This window comes from Balaenoptera musculus, chromosome 9, assembly GCF_009873245.2.
Source record: "Balaenoptera musculus isolate JJ_BM4_2016_0621 chromosome 9, mBalMus1.pri.v3, whole genome shotgun sequence".
Lineage (NCBI taxonomy): Eukaryota > Metazoa > Chordata > Mammalia > Artiodactyla > Balaenopteridae > Balaenoptera > Balaenoptera musculus.
In genome coordinates, this window is record NC_045793.1 from 12763400 (window position 1) to 12780517 (window position 17118).

Here is a 17118-nt window from a genome sequence, read left to right on the forward strand (position 1 = left end):
TGGAATACCTATGTGTGAGGGCTCTTCCTTCTTTCCATTCTTCTTTCCTTCTTTCCTACCCTGTGGTAGTAAATGAAAATTATATGAAAGGAAGTTGCAAAGAGGAATAAGGCACAATCCCACCCTATTAGAACATACAGGCTCCCTGGAGGAGATGTAACCTGTACATCTAGGATGTTTCAAGGCTTCAAATAATAAATAAGATCATGGTAAATTTTAGTGTCCAAATAACCATGGCTTAAGGCCTTCTTTTATTAATTGCAAGATCCTAGGGCCTCCTTCAAAGGGTCTCTGTTATTTGGGGAGGTATTCAGTAGGTTTACCCAAATGTACACTTCAATCAGAACTCAGCTGCCATCACCACTTAATCAGCTCAGTTACTTCTCCTGGAAATTCTCCAAGTTGTTCATCAGTGCTATTGACGAAAATGACCATCACTGAACACACACAACTAGCCTGAAGGGACTCTTCCTGGGTGCTGCCAGACCCAGAATCCTCAGGCTGCTCTAGGGCGGTGGGTGAATGCGTTATCTCCCCATCATCTCTGAGGTGCTCTTGTTACCTAGGGTCCAAAGCAACTCTGCTTACGTGCAGAATCTCACCAAGCAACTTGTGAATGTTTCCATCAGCTGCCGATGATCAGTCTTCCCTCTTTCTGGGTTTAAGCCCAATCAAGCGGGTAAGATAAGGAGCAGGTGCCTTAGCATTCCTTTTCACTCCCTCCTGTTCACTACTGCATGTTCCAAACCCAAACTTGTCGTTCTGGTCTTAGTTACCAATCAAACATCGGGATGAGTTATCCATAGATTTAAGCAGTAAACTGTGTGTTGGAATAGGAAGCGTTAAAGAGCACTGGTCCTGATGTTCTGGTGGGAGTGACGGTGATAATCTGGTAGACTCTGACAGCTCCGATGTCTCAACTCCGCAGCTCAAAAGGCTGTGGAACAATTGCTATAATGTATGTAATTGCCTTTGGCACTTGAAACTTACCTGGTCAAAGCATCACTTTCAGACCTTCAAACTTGGCTCTTCTGACAAAATAGCAGGTACTTCCCCTCCACCACAAGCACACAAAGGGCTAAAGATTCATTTCAATGCTAAAACCTCAGAAGACAGCCCTCACTTTTTCCCCTCATTCCCTCTCGTTTGAAGCCCTGATAATGTGCCCCTACTCTTCAATTGAGGGAACATTTCTTAACAGGGTCCAAGTTGACTAAACTACAGACAGGTGGATAATAAAAGTTAATTTGGGAAATACTGAGTAAGTTTAGGAGATAAGTCGGGCCTAAAATATCATTTAATTTCCCTTATCTGTCTCCAAGCATGTCAATTATTGGCTTAAACACTTTGCCGAACACTTTTGGATTTCCTTTCCATTGTTATTAGTATTATAAACTTCAAAGTTGCTAAGAGACTAGCTTTTAATTGCTCTCATCATTAAAAAGAAACAATAATTATGTGATGTGATAGAGGTGTTAGCTTGACATAACAGTATTATAACTACAGTAGCCATATTGTAATATATAAATGTATCAAAGCAACACCTTGTATATCTTATACAATGTTATATGTTAATCACACCTCAGTTTAAACACAGTTTTATTGAGGTATAATTGACATACAAATAAACTGCACACACTTAAAAAAGTTTCACATACGTATGCAAATGTGGAACCATAACCACAATTAAGATAGTGCACTTATCCATCACCTCAAAAGGTTTCTCTGTGTCATGTTGTAATCTTTCCCTCCCAACCCTTCCCACCTGTGCTATCCCTAGGCAATCGCTGACCTGCTTCCTGTCAATATACATGTGTTTGCATTTTCTGGATTTTCATATAAATAGAAAAATATATTGATAGTATGTATTCATCTGCATCAGGCTTATTTCCATCATCGTAATCATTTTGAGATCCATCTATACTACTATAATCATCAATAGTTGGTTAATTTTTTAGGCCACCTAAAGAGTGCATTTACTGAGAAGCTTGTAAAATGTTTTATACTTTTAGAAGATTGACAAGTTCATCAGTAAAGCTGTTACACAATACAAAGTAGACAACACATTCTCCTATTCACAATGATATCTCTTGAAAACATACTCTTTTTCTCTGAAATTCAAGCTAGAATATTTGAATCTTTTTAGGCTGAGTGATGTGCAACCATCACTACCATGTAGTTCTAGAACATTATCGTCACCCTAAAAACAATCCTGTACCAATTAGAAGTCACTCCCTGTTCGTTCTTCCCTGAGAGCCCATGGCAACCATTTGATACTGCCCTCTGCTGGGGAAGGTGGGGGGAGGAAAAGCTGATGTGTGCCTTTACATGGATGTGTGTACATATGTGCATGTCCACACATATGTGTGCATATGTGTGCATGTGTGTGTGTGTTAGCCTTGAAATGTGGAACAGCAGTGGGTGAGGCCACAGGTCATGAAAAAAGGAAAAAGATAGGTTTTGTTTTGTTTTTTTCATTATAAGGATATCCATGTGGATACATCAAATGTACCTCAATTTCAAAATGATCCAAACTGAATTTCTTCACTGAATGTTCTCTTTCATCTCTGCTCCCTAGATGTGTCGATCATCTTGTTATTCTTGAAACCTAAGGGTTATCTTTGTCTCATTATTTTCCTTCACCTCTTACAACAGATAAGTGTTAAAATTCTGTCCGTTCTCCACCTCAAGAATCCATTCTCCTCTTTTTGAACTAGGCCCCGTTCTTGGGCAGTCCTCAAGGGCCCAAATTTAGCAAAAATCCTGCTAAGTCAGTTAGCCAGAATCTCCCACCTTCAATATCTGGCTACCCTTAATATCTGACCTAATTCCTCATCTCCCCCTGCCCCCCAGATGATGTCTGATCATCCTGGCTTGCCTTCAGCAAGAACTCAGGTAGCTCAGTTTAGCCAGAAGCCCTCTTAGTGTTTCCTGGTGTTTCCTCTTAGTAAATCTCCATCTACTGACCCCCTCCACCTCCCTGCTCCTTGGCTATAAATTTCCACTTTTCCTTGTTTGAGTTGAGCCCAATCTGTCTCCCCTACTACAAAACCCCATTGCTGTAGTTCCGCTGAATAAAGTCTGCCTTATCATTTTAATAAGTGTCTGAGTAAAATTTTCTGTAACACAATTCACTGAGATAATAAACAGTTTGCTTTTCACAGAGAGATGCTGCAGTTTGTGTCATGATCTACAATGGCCATATAATTTGTTGTCCAAAACGAACCCTTTAATATGTGAAATAGGGTACTCTTAATAATGATGCCAGGACAACAGGCCTGAATCAGGGTCGCTATGTAAATCAGAGTGTTTGATCTCCTTACATGGTCGACTTTCTGACACGCTCCTTTACTGCCAACTGGCAGCAGTTGGGGAGACTTCAGGAAATATATACTAGTTTCTGTGACAGGAACACGTTTCAAGTCAGCATCCATGTTGAGGCACATAGCGATGTCCTATAATGCCCCTTCCAAGCAGATGTTCTCTGGATTGGTGTTGTCTACCTGTATAATTATGCTCAGTTATTGTCAGATGGTCATGTCATGTCTTCCCCAGCAATCCCTGTGGTCACAGGTGTGGGAAAAAAAATGGAGATATATCCTGAGTCAAAAAATCATAGTCATGTCGGATCTTGGAGATCCAACAGATAAATGGATCTTGCAAATAAATGGTGCAAGTCTCTAATTTGAAAGAGAACACTGAGTCTCAGGGAGTTGAGGGCATCTGCCGACGTCTTACAGCTTAAAATAAAAAAGCCAGAATTGCGATTAGGAAGCAGGTTTCCTGAATTCCTAATGTGTCTGTGGATCTGGAGCCTATGAGAGAGAAGCGAGGAGTTGAGGGGTTGAAATCATAGAGTATAAGTTCATGCTCCCCTGGGCAGCTGTACCAGGATGTGAGATTTGAATTTCCTACGTAATCTCTGAGTGGGGTGTTACTAATCAGTTTCTCTGTCTTCCTTCCTCTCCAGAAGACTGGTTGCTCTTTCCTCAGTTATTCCTATTTAACCATTTTAAGTGACTGTCGGTCTTGGAGGGGCCAGACCTGTGATAAAAGGACTATTATAAACCCCTGGTAGTCTGCATTCTGTGGTTCCACATAGAGGTCACCACCTCCGGAGGGTACGTTGATGGAGAAAGAGTTTGCAGGGCAGTTGTCTTCGACGTAAACTCAGAAGGAATTTCTTAGCATTTTTGAGATATCAACCTCAGCTATCTGGTCTCTCTGTACTTGAATCTGGCAGGGGGCGGGGAGGGGTCTTTATTCCTAAACTCGCAATTCACAGACTGCCTAATTCTGCATTACTTTTAGGAATTTCAGAAGCCCGAGCCCCAAAGCATGCCCATCCTGATAATTTAAGCGATGGTTTATGGTCTGGCTTCCTACCGGCAGCAGCTGGAGCCACAGCAATCAAGCTGCTGCTTCTGAGGCAGGAGGACGGGGAAGCGCCTTTTCACACGTCTTCCTAGAGCTCAGGGGGAGGAGAGAAACCAGGGAGCTCGCACACTGGAAGAAACTGACTCCGCCACGCGGCGCCGCCCATGCCGCCACGGCGCAGAGATGCACAGCCGAGTCCCCAGCTCCGCGGGATGGAGCTTCAGGGTGGAATAGGTGTCATTGGGTCTTTCAGCTGAGAATCGTTCCTTGGGCATCCTGACTCAGCTGCGGTGGTTTGGGAATGAAAGGAAATCAGAAACTCCATTTCCAGCCCCAGATTTTGTTGATACCAGTAAACAAATAGGTGACCAGAAATTGGATCACATCTGAGACTCACCCCTTGTCCTATCTCTCTGCTCCAGTGGATGGGGTCTGACTGACTCCAGGGACTGCATGTCCTGTGGGAGGAGATGGAGGCATCAAGAGTGGTCCTACAGTAGCTCCAGGAAAACATCTTCTACACAAGTTCTCATGCACTCCTGAGCTCACCTCCCCTAGGAGGCAGGGGGTCACCCAGTAGAGGAGCCGGTGTCCATGGCAGGGTCAGGGCAGGATGAGCTTTCCCAGCACTGGTTTCTGAGGCACAGCAGCCAAGAGGAATGGAGGTTCTGGGCTCCCCTGACAACACCCACAGACTCAGGGGCACCTTCTGCAGGAGATGGGGAATCCTTGATCCAGATGTTCGGTGTCTCGTTTATTTTGTTACATGGATGATGTAAGCAGGCTCCAAACCCACTTGAGAGCTCTTAGGGAAGTTGAAGTTTAAGGAAAACATAAGAGGAAGTGGAAAAGGGAAAAGAAGAGAGCGAAAATAGAGCAAGAAGAAAACGATAGAGCTCTACACAAGTTTGCAATTCTATCGATCTTAGAAAGTTCTCTTGGCAGAAGTTCTCAACGTTTCACATGAACAAAAATCACCAGGGACTAGGCAAAATTATATGCATTCCTATAACCCTCCTCCAGAAATTCTGCCTCTGTCCTAGAATTTACCTGTTTAACCTAACACTCAGGTGAGGCAAGTTGTCTCAGATCACACTTTACAATTCTTTTGAGTAGAGATTCTTAATAGGCTAAACTAACCAAAAACAGAGCACTTAATGCATTAAATTACATGTTAAAATGTAAGTAGAACAAGAAGAATTATCCTGGGAAAGAGAATATTTACTGGATAAATTTAGGTTCTGAGAATTGCATTAAAAGAAAAGGATCAATAGGAAATGAGAAACCTAATTGAAGACGATGTAAATGAAGCTGAGAGAAATTTCCAGGGCTTAGGGTATAGTCAGTACTGTCAAATGCTTCAAAGAAATCAGGCAGGCAGAGAAACAGAAATGTCTTTTTTCCAGCATGTATATAATTTTAATGTTTAGGAGAATAGTTTCATAAGAATGGAAATATTCCCCTAAAAAGCTGAAGATAACATTCAAAGGAGTGACTCTTTTGCAACAAAAGCAAAGGTGTTGGTGATCAAGAGTAAGACTGGATTTGGAGAGGAACACAAATGGACAATATGGGGCACTTATTTTTGAGCTTCTGTTTCAAGGGGTCAGAATGAAATTTTGCCTGAGAAAAGAAGAATTATATCTGGACTTCTGGGAGTAAAGCAACTGGGTTCATCTTATACTGAAATAAGAGCAGATGTGACTAGAAAGAGTGTATAAAAAAGCCTCGTGGTAGGTGGTGTAGAAATGACCAGTTTTGTGAAAGGAGTGGATCATCAAATTTTAACAGAGGGATTTTGAATTCTCTCTCTGCTCTATGTCATGGCAATGACCTCCCTAGGTCCTCTCACTTACACTGATGTGGAATGCATTGTCCCTCATTACACTTTGGATCAGATACCTGAGGATTCTTCAACTGTCTGAATATCAGTTTTCAGTTGTCTGCACATCAGGTATTTTTCCACTGAGAACATATTAATCTGTCTCCGCCCTCAACTCCATAGAAACGAATTAGTGACTGTGGGGTCTGACATGGTTACACTTAAAATTAACATGCTTTTTGTGTTACCTGGATTTAACTCCTTAAAAAGAAAGTAACCAGTGTTTTCGCTTGGTCTGACATTATTCTAAAGACTAAGGATTTGATCCCTTCTCTAATTCTTTCTCTTTTCCTATCCAGCAAATGCATTGATTATCCTTCACACCTCATGTGTGACGGACATCTCTTGGGTGACCCGGCTCCTAATTATAGAATTCCTCTCTTTGGAATCCTTGATCCATAAGGCCAAAGTGACAGACCCTCAGCTGCCATGTTGTTCAAAATAACTCAACTCATTTGACTAATGTACTTTCCAAAGCATGTTTCTGAGTAAAACAGGATCTTTTTTTCCCCCTATTTTCTGGATTTGGAATCTAGCATGAGAGAAGGTTGGTTCTTCTCAATGTGGCTGGAGGGCTGACATCTGAATCTAGAATCATCTGCTACTATGAAATCTAAGAAATAGAGGACAGGGGGCAGGCTTGCCTGCACGGCCGGGCTGGGGACCTGCGTCCCCCGGCGAGCAAGGCTGACTCCTTCGGCTTCATGAGACCCCAGGCTTCGTGAGACCCCAAGCCGGGACGCCAGACCCCTCCAGAATGAAGGTCTTCCTGCCCGTGCTGCTGGCTGCCCTCTTGGGTGTGGAGCGAGCCCACTCCCTGGTGTGCTTCTCTTGCGTGAATAAGGACAGCAACTGGTACTGCCTGAAGCCCACCGTCCGCTCCGATACGGACAGCTACTGTGTGACCATCTCTGCATCCGCTGGCATCGGGAACGTGGTGGACTTGGGCTACACCCTGAACAAGGGCTGCTCCCGGATCTGCCCCATCCCGAGCGTCGACCTCTGCGCGGCGTCCGTGGGCAGCCGCTGCTGCCAGAGCTTCCCGTGCAACATCAGTGCGGCCGACGGCGGGCTGCGGGCCAGCGTCACCGTGCTGGGCCTCGGGCTCCCGCTCAGCCTGCTGTCGGCTCTGCTGCGATTTGGCCCCTGACCGCCGAGACCCTGTGCCCGGCCCAGACTCCCAAAGCTCAGGAAGGAAGGAAAGCCCAGCCCCTCCGAGACGCAAGAGGATCTCGAAGCCTCCTCCTCTGATTCCTCACCTGCTGAGCGCCCCCTCTAGGCCCTGGGGCCCCCTAGGCCCCCCCTGCCCTCTGCACCCACATCCCTGCCAGCTACCCTTACTTCCCGGTCAGCCTTCCAGGGGGAACCTGGGAATGGAGCCTGAGGGTCCCGGAGTCAGAACTGAGTCCCAGGGACGTGCTGGGAGGGACACGTGGTCCCAGGCCTGCCCCCTGTGCAGGCCCTGTCCACCCGCAGGTGCAGAAGATGGGCTGTGTGGACAGGCGTGTGGTCCGCGTGCCCTGCCGGGCGTGGGTGAGTGTGTGGCCAGGTCTCGGCCTGTGTCGGGGGGAGGGGATGGGAGTAAGCGCCAGGACCCCGGCATCCGCAGCCCCTAGAGCCCCAAGCGCCAGGACAGAACCCCTTTCCCTGGCACCTCTGCCCACCTCATTTCACTCACTTCAAGGGCAGCCTCTGGGGAGACAGGGCTGTCACTGTCCCCAGGTCTAGGCTGCTGACCCAGGAATCTGCTCCCAGCCCGAAATCCAGCTGCGTCTCGGGCCCCTCCCTCCACCGCCACACCGGAGCCCTCCTGCGGCTCCAGTGCCTCAGATAAACACAGGTGTTCCCACCCTTTCCCGCTCTGGGTGTGGCCCAGAGCCTGAGACCGCCCCTCCCATCAGAGTCCTAACGGCGGGGAGGGGGCCGCAGAGATCCAGAGCCTCAGGTGTAGGGGGTCCGGGGGTCCCCTGCGATCGGGCACCGCAGTGAGGCCCACTGGGAGGCAGTGGGGAAGAGAGTTGCCTGAGTCCACAGCTAGCTGCCCTCGGACGGGCAGCGTTGTTCGGGAAGTTTATCCTCCGGACAGGACTGGACTGGACAGAGAAACCAGCGGAGGTCAGCCTGCCGCTGGCTGGAAGGCAGGACTCTGCAGAGGGAGGGATGGGGTTGGGCGGGAGGGGACCCCCCCCCGGGGGTTCTGGGACTTGGGTACAGGGTACCTGGGCCAGTCAGGCTGAGGAGGACACAAAGCACAGCGGGGGGGTGAGGGCGTGGGGGGAGGAGCTCAGTAAGTGGGTGAGCGAGTCATCCATCCCGAGGGCCTATGGGAGGAGTCGGGGGGGGGGGAACTCCCCTGGGAAGGCCTGGACCCCGGCTGGAGGGCAGGGGTGCTGCTGCCGGAGCCGGCAGCCCTCCTTGCTGCACGCCTACTCCCCCGGCAAGCCCGACTGTGGTCTGTGGCTAAGCCAGGGGTTCCCAGCATCTGCAGTGGGGGAGTGTCTGAGTTCTAAGCCAAGGGGATGCTTTCATTGGGCTGGTGGCCGAGGAGGAGCAATGAACTGAGAGCTGCAGCTGGGTGTCCTGTGGAGAGTGATGTGTTTATCCCTCAGGAGGCTGTCACATCTCCCGGGTGGTGGGAGGGAATGCAGCAGGGCTGGGTCCGGGCTGGCCAGAAGCTCTGACGTGCCCAGGTCCAGGGTCCAAGCATCGCTGTGCAGCAGGGCAGGACAGTGGTCACTGCGGAAGCTTGGGCTCTGGCCCATATCCCGGGTCCTGGTCCCAGGGGCAGGTGAGCAGCTCTGCACAGGATGGGCCCTGTGACACACATGAATGCAGCGGCCTCAGTGTCACTGCCACCAGCAAGATGCCAGCCAATACACGGGCTTGAGCACCAATGCAGTGATAGAGCTCCAGGGAGGGACGGGAGGAGGGGTCTGCCCGGGGAAATCAGGGTGATCCAGCGGGACAACGAGGGGAAGGAGATCCAGGCCCAGCCAGCATCTTGTGGAAGGGTCCAGAAGCACATCACAGCAGTCTGGTTGAGACTCATGGGGTGGTGGAAATGTTGAGATTCACTTGAGTGGGTCAGACCAGCATTAAAAACCAAAGCAAGAAAAAGAATTCAAGGGGATGAAATCAGAATGTCCCCCAGGAATGCTGGTTACCCCTGGAGTTCGGAGTCCTGTAAACAGAACGTTGCAGGGACTTCCCTGGAGGTCCAGTGGTTAAGACTCCGTGCTCCCACTGCAGGGGGCACGGGTTCTATCCTTAGTCGGGGAACTAAGATCCCACATGCCTGCCTTGCGGTGAGGCCAAAAAACAACAACAAAAAATGCTGCCCACCATTCCAGTTCCACAAGGATTAAATTGCAAACCCCTGCAGTCGCCCAACTGCAGTGCGCCCTGCGGCGAATTCAGGATGGGGGAAAGCAGGAGGAGGCATGCTGTGTTTTGGATGTGGGCCCCTAGTTAAGATGTGGATCTAAGGGAGAATTTCAATGACCACTGATTCTTGCGTCTTCCCAAACACAGAAAGCACTAAAATCAGTAACTTGAGATGTCTGTCTTTTGTGATTAGCAGTAATCTTTTACCAAGATGTATACTTGACCACCTGTACTTCCCAATCAAAAAACTCATATATATCCTTGCTCCTCCCCTACCTCTTTAGAGCATTTCCTCAGAGCTACTGAGAGGCTGTCTCCCCAGGCCAGAGTCCTCAGTAAAGTCCCTGCGAAAACTGGAAACTCACTGTGTAAGCAGAATAGGTTAGGGGGTCCCCAGAGAAAGAGAACCAGGAATGGCTTTCTTGACATAAGAGAAGCCATTTTGGCCTAAGCCATTCTGTGATCTAAGCCTGGCCGCAATGCTTCTCCTTGAACAGGTCTCGGTCATCAAAGGAATATACATAATAGTATATCTTTGAGTTCTGTAAGGAACTAAGGCCCCCCCCCCAGGAGGATTATGGGTGGAGGATTATGTTGACCCTTCTGACTTCAATCAGCTCAAGCTTGGACTCCGTCAACCTTTGCCCCGATTCTATACTGAATAATCCTCTGCTCAAGCCCCTTCATGAATATGCACAGACCCTTAGCTTAAAACTTCCCCAGTGTCGCTGTTGGGGAGACTCTGCTTTGGGTAGGATCCCTGGTGTTCTCCTTACGTGCTGCCCGTAATACATCCTTCTTTCTCCTGCTCTTTGGCTTGGTTGTGCCTTTTGGCTCCACACCTACCAAGAGGTGAGCCCAGTTTCCAGGCAACAACTGCTTTCACATTGTGCATTTTGTTTGCTTTGTTTATTGTTGACAGTCCCCATGTAGAATGCATCCACTGTGCTATTCACTCAAAATAAATCACAAGAGACTTTGCTAAAAGGACTGAGACCAGCAGGGTGTGGCAGTGGTGGTGATAGGGACAGAGTGAAGGGACAAAGTAGGTGATTAATAATTACTCCCACTAAGGGATCATAAGTAAAGATAAAAGTATGGGAGACCCCTGTAAGTTAATGATCACTCAAGAAAGCAGGCATGCTTAGCATGGAAACCAAGCAGGCCTGCCTAGCAACAAGACCTTGCAACAGAAGCACAAGACATGCCCCAAAGCAATGGTGGAATGAGACCCACATCCTGCCCAGTGATGTCAGTAAGTTAATGATCCCTAGGACACGTTACTCTGCGCACACTTAAAACAAAAATATAGGGAAAGGTGACATTATACTGAAACCTGAGATGATTTACTGCATTTTAGTATATGTTACCACCTTTTTGCCCATTTCCATAGCACCATGACAGTCCTGGTTTGACCATGTAGGGACAAGAAAACTTCCCTGCCTGACGTGGAGGAGGAGCTGATGACGGAAGTTTGACGTCTACTCAAGGATGAGGAAGAGGTGGTCTTCTTCCCCTCCTCACTTTTTCTACATTATAAAAATGTAGCCCACCCAGCTTTCATCACGGCTCTCCCTTGCCTGCCCGCTTGTATCTCTCACAAGCGTCCTATACTAATAAACATTTTCCTTACCTGTCAAAAAAAACAGAGGAGACAGTTTATAATAAGGGAGAATAAATGGAGCCAACAAGGTGGGAAAAAAAATGTTATCAAATCCGCCATGTCACAGTTCCAGGACTTCATTCCAGAGAAATGCCTGTGCTCTTGTTTTGAGGTTTTATAGGATATACGTTTAGCCTTGTAAGAAATTTCCATTTGGCTTAAGATAGCTCTAGTTGGCTTCTGTTATTTCCTTTCAACCTATTATACCACCTGCTTCCTGAGCTGAGCCCAGATTGAGTTTGTGCATTAAGATTAGCAAATATTTATCACTGTGGAATCACTGCTGGCACAAAGATACACGGCTGAATCCTGCAGCTCCGCAGCCTGGATCTCCAGGCTACAGGGTGAGTCTGGGGGGCACTCAGCTGAAAACCTCTCCTTGGGCATCTCTGTTTCATCCAAGACATCATTATTTTGGAAGGAAATCAAGAACTTGAACTCTTTTGCCAGGATCTGTCGATACCAGAAAACATAAACGTCTCCTTTTCTTGGAACACAATACATTTTCACTTTCTGTCCTTTCCCTTGGACCAGGTGCCCTGGAGTCTGGCTGACTTCTGCCTCAAGGAAGCCTGTGAAGAAAGCACACAGAAGTTGGAGACTTAGCCCTTGAGGGCGTCTGATGACATGGATGAAAGGCTTAGAGCAGGGGGCTGAAAGGTCAGAACAGGGACTTACCTGCACCCAGGAGACAAAGGACAATGAAGCAGGTGAATTTTGGGCACATGGCAGAAGTAGGAAAAGGGCAGAGTCAGGTGGCTTTCTCTCAGGTTCTTACATCCCGCATAAGCAGCTTCTCTGTGACGTGATCACTTCCTAGAACCCAATAATCTTTATATAAAGACATGTTGGCTTTTGCCACAAAGGAATCACTCCTTTAGATGCCATCTTCAGCTTTTTCATGGAGTATTTCCATTCTATATATTCTTATGAAAATATTCCCCTAAAGAATAACATTATGTATTTTCTAGGACAAAAACTTATTTTTGTTTCTCTGTCTGCTTGATCTCTTTCTAGCATTTGACAACACTAACTGTAGACTATCCACTAAGTCCTGGAAATTTCTCTTCCTTCAGTTTCATTCACATTACTTTCAATTAGGCTTCTTATTTCCTATTATTTTTTTAAATGCAGTTACCAAAACCTAAATCTATCCATTAAATTTAGAATCCTGCTGTGTATAAGCAAAAAAAATGTAGAATATATGAAACAACTGTACTCAATCACTGGAAAACAGGCAGCACAAGACTGTGATTCTTCTAAAACCAGAAAAAATGGGGAAATGTCTGTGCACAGTGAGGAGGGAAAAACAGAACATGTAAATTTTGTGATGAGACAGAGGTTAAAAGACAGAGGGGACAAAGGCCACTAGAATTTGTGAGGAAGACTACCAGAGAGGAAGAAGCTACACAAAGAACTCCAGAAATCTTCATAGGGATCATAAGAAATTTTTGTCTCAACAGTAACCTGTCTGTGTGGAATGAAACTAACAAGCATTAGAGAGAAACCACAGAAAAGATTCACCAGCACCCCCAGAATGGCCATGCTTTTGTAGTGGGACAAAATTAGGCTAGAGCAAGAGTTGGCAAATTATAGCCCAGGGCCTGGCCACCTGTTTATGTAAACCGTTGCGTTGGGATGGGAAGCACTTCCAGAATGGCAGCATGAGGAGCCTTGAATACCTGATTTCCAGGGAAAACAACATAATTGCTGAAAATTTAGAAACAAGCACTTAAAGCCTCTGAAAATTGTCCCAAGAGCATACAGCAAATGGAGAAACAGTTACTTAAGAAAATCCACTAAATCTCAGTAAGAGCCGTGAGTCTGTGGCATCTGAGCCATGACTCCCTCCCTCCTGCTCTGTGACAGAAGCTCTACCCCACATGCACGTGGTCCAGAACACAGGGATCCTCCAGTTTCTCCTGGGGAGGAGCCAGCTGCCAGCACGCCTTACCCCCACCGGCTCCACAGTGTAGAAACTCTGTTCCTGGCCAGTCCAGCCCAGAGGTCTGGACTCCCTTCCTCCACCCAGCACCGACTCATAGGGTGAACTCTCTATTCCAGAAACAACTGGCCAAGTTGTTCTGGAATCTTCCTCTTTCTGGCTTGCTCATAGGGTGGAGGTTCCACACTGGGAGGCACAAGTCAAGAAGACCAGGGCATCCCACCCCACCCAGGGACCCATTCAGACAGCAGAGGGGTATCATTCCAAGAGAAGCGAGCTGTTGTCCCTGCCCCCCCATGGCGAGGGGCAGGCCACGATGGCACTGAGCTCTACAGCTCTACTTTGACTTAAGGACCAGCCCAGCCTTGCTAAGATTTTCTTAGAACTATATTGCAGCCTAAGACCTACTTTTCTTCCTTTCTCCCTTTTCCTCCCTTTCCTCCTTTCCTCCTTCCCTCTCTCCTTACAAGGCCAGATCTGCATCACAGCTGGATGACTTTCCCAGCCCCCTTGGCTTCCTTCCCATTTTCCCCGACAGGCATTTTCTCTAATAAATCCCTTGCATGATTAGCCCAGGCTTGGCTAATTTACTTCTTAGAGGACCTGAACTAATGTATCTTTCTTAGGTGAGTTTGGGGCCTTCAGCAGGGGTCATAGTCAATGCTAAGCTCTGCGGAAATAACTGTCAGTTCTGGAAAATCGTTGGTTCCTGTAAATCCATCTGATGGCATTGGATCGTCACAGAAGTTGTACTCGTATAAGATGCCCTTGTATGGCTGTTGGGAAATAAAATCCCTGAGTGTAAATGAGAGAGATTAGAGGAGGCTGCAGCTGGGATGAGATGTAAGCCAGAAGAAACCACTCACTCCTGGATCAGTGGAATCTTGTAGCTCCTATCCTTCTGTGACTGGCTTATTTCACTTAACATAATGTCCTCAAGGTTCATCCATGCTGTGTCATATTGCAGAATTTCCTTCTCTTCTAAGGCTGAATAATATTCTACTGTACGTATATACCATATTACACTTAAAATGTTGTGAGGAGGGTTAAATGTTCTTACCACAATAAAATAAAAAATTTAAAAAAGACACCACTCACTCTTGCCCCCCTACTCTCTCCAAAGTCCCAAAGCATCCAACAACATGACTTCCAATTTTTTTCTATCAGATTCTCCCAAGATTTTAATTTCCTCCTTCCCAAGTGTGTCCTCACACTTTTAGTCACCTTCATATGCCCTAGAGAACAAGGGCATTCTCTGCTGCTCTGCTTATCAACAGCACACCATATCGATAGCCCCTTTCCTCCTCCTCCTCCCCCATCACACCTCCCAAAGCCGTCCAGGTACGAGGATCAGACAGGGTACCAGGAGCAGTGGGGGCATCTGCATCTTCAGCCCCGGTCTCACCTTTCATCTGGGCCTGGAATGAGCTGAGTCTGTGCTCTTCTTTTCTCCTCTCCTTTTATTCAAGAGGACATGGAGTGTTTACAGAATGGAAAGGAGCTCTCACCTGCCCCCTGGTGGACATCTGTGGCCATGGCACTCAGGATGCATCAGTTTTCTAGACTTTGCCATGGAACCATACAATGTGAGAAGAGGCCCCAGAGAAATCTAGCCCCAACATCTCCTTTTATAGAAGAAAAATCTGAAATTTAGGCAGATGAATAAAGAGACACAGGGTTGAATCAGATGTGCAGATGTGTGGTGAGCAAAGAGAGAGGAAAGCAGAACATGGAAGTTAGATGATGGGTGGCCCAGATGCCGGTTTTTAGCTTCTCTGATTTTTACTTAACATCACCAGAATTGGATATTGGGCAGTACTTCTTGGCCTCTTGATTAAAGAGTTGGACGCATGTGATGTTGTTGATGACCGTATGTCGTGATGTAATAAATTATCGCATACTGGGAATATCTCTGTGTTCTTTAAAATTAAAATAGAACACATTCTCATCTTCTGATTCAGGCATCTCACAGCTAGCAGATGCCAATTCCTTCTTGCCCTGACGAAATTTATTCCCTCATGCATCCATTTATTCAATCAGCCATCATAAATATTTCAATCTAGTAAAGTACATAAGATACCTATTGGCTTTTAGAAAGCTGTTCTAGTAGACTGCAGAAATCCCTTTTGTTTCAATCAAGCTGCAGTACTTAAAATTTTCTATTAATATTAAAAACATAGGGTAAACTCTAGTAATTTTAATGTATCTTCCACGGTGCTGCTTCTAGATTTTGACATGAGTCCTATTTGTGCCACTTAAATGGTTCATAGACACATATCAGGCAAAATAGCTAAAGGCATTGTGAATAATGCATGACCCAGGCATTTCATGTGTCTTCAAATCTGGCACGAATTTTTAGCAGTTCTAATTTTCCCTACTTGATCAGAAAAATGTGAGACTGCATTCACATGCCTGTGAGGGCCGTTTCTTCTCCTAAGTGCAAGGACTCAGGACAGTGGGGCTACCTCATGCCTGGGCCTGTCCTTTAACATGTTTCTGAGTCAACAGCTCAGACTTAAAAACAACAACAACAACAACTGAGAAAAAAAATTCCTATTTATCTACTGAAGAGAACAGAATGGGTGATTAAGGTGATCCTGGGAAATTACCACAAACTGAATGCAGGTAAGAGTAACCACTTTTCCCACTCTTGGCATAACTGTCAGTGGTTTTTGTAAGTTTAGGCCCAACTTCTGTCTGCAAAGGAGATAATGACAGCCATAAACCCACTTCCTCTTGTGGTTGTAGGAGGGGAAACAGGTCTAGAGGAGGCTCTTGGATCTGGGAAACAGAGGTTTATGAACAGAGGGGAGGTAAGGCTTCAGTTCTGTGTCTCGGCTGCTGGCACAGAGATGCATGGCTGAGTCCCCCAGGCCTGCTGAGCGGATGCCAAGAGAACAGAAGGAGGTGTTCGGCCAGCTGGACTGCAAGTTATCAGAGGTGTCTTTTTCATTGTTGAATTCTTTATCATAGTAGTAAAACAGCAGGCTTGGTGCTGGGCTCAGCTTCTGTTGGTACCAGAACATGACTTCATGATTCAGATTCTGAGAACAACTCAGGGTCACTGGTTTTCCCATCCTGGTAACAAGGTACCCTGGGTTCTGGATGACCATGGCACCTATGTGACCTGCAGAGGAGGTGGAAGATTTAGAGACAGAGTGAAGAAGGAGAGTCATGTTACCCATAAACGAAAGGCACAGACCTGGGGACAGGATAGCTTTAGTCAAAGATGTCCTTTCTGACCGGGACTCACCTGCTCCAAGGAGACAAAAGGCCACACAGTGGAGAAGCCTGGGACCCATGGCAGGGCCGGGACAGGAATGAGACTCTGATCTCTGGGTTGAGAGGTGGGAGTTCGGAGAGTCCCTGGTCCCTCATAGGCATATCTGCCTGTGATGTCGATTTCACCAGGGCAAGGGCACTCCTCGCTGTGATACTGTACATAGCTTCGTGTTTGGCAGGGGCATCTGGGCTTGGCTTGATCAGGTATAAAGCAGATGTGATGGTCCCTTATTTGCCTCTGTTCCTATATCTGCTCCATTTCATCCTGGCCTCTCCATCTCACTCCGCGTTTCTTTTATCCTATAAGATAGTTCAAGGTTCCTCAACACATGAATAACTTTTGCTAAAGTCTCACTTATAAACCTGTTGAGATAATGTCTGTTTTGCTATCCACATCACGGATGGATGACCGATGTTTGCAAGCCATCCTCACCTTGATGCAGAAATCAAGTCCTGGAATCCCTCTATTTATGTCCACTTTTCAGAGAGTATCAAGGAACTTTTCTACACCTTGTGGTCATCAGTGACGCCAGAACGCCTCCTTGTGGCCAGTAGAAATGTGCCTAGTAGCAGCCTTCCCCCACT

General features: G+C 46.7%; 1 protein-coding gene across 1 annotated transcript; it reads left to right on the forward strand.

Moving 5' to 3' along the window:
• Window positions 1–6992: 6992 nt before the first annotated feature.
• LOC118900482 (lymphocyte antigen 6E-like) lies at window positions 6993–7462 on the forward strand. The gene has a single exon (XM_036862855.1). It carries the CDS (start codon window positions 7017–7019, stop codon window positions 7407–7409), a length of 393 nt encoding a protein of 130 aa, XP_036718750.1. The 5' UTR covers window positions 6993–7016; the 3' UTR covers window positions 7410–7462.
• The last annotated feature ends 9656 nt before the right edge of the window (window positions 7463–17118 follow it).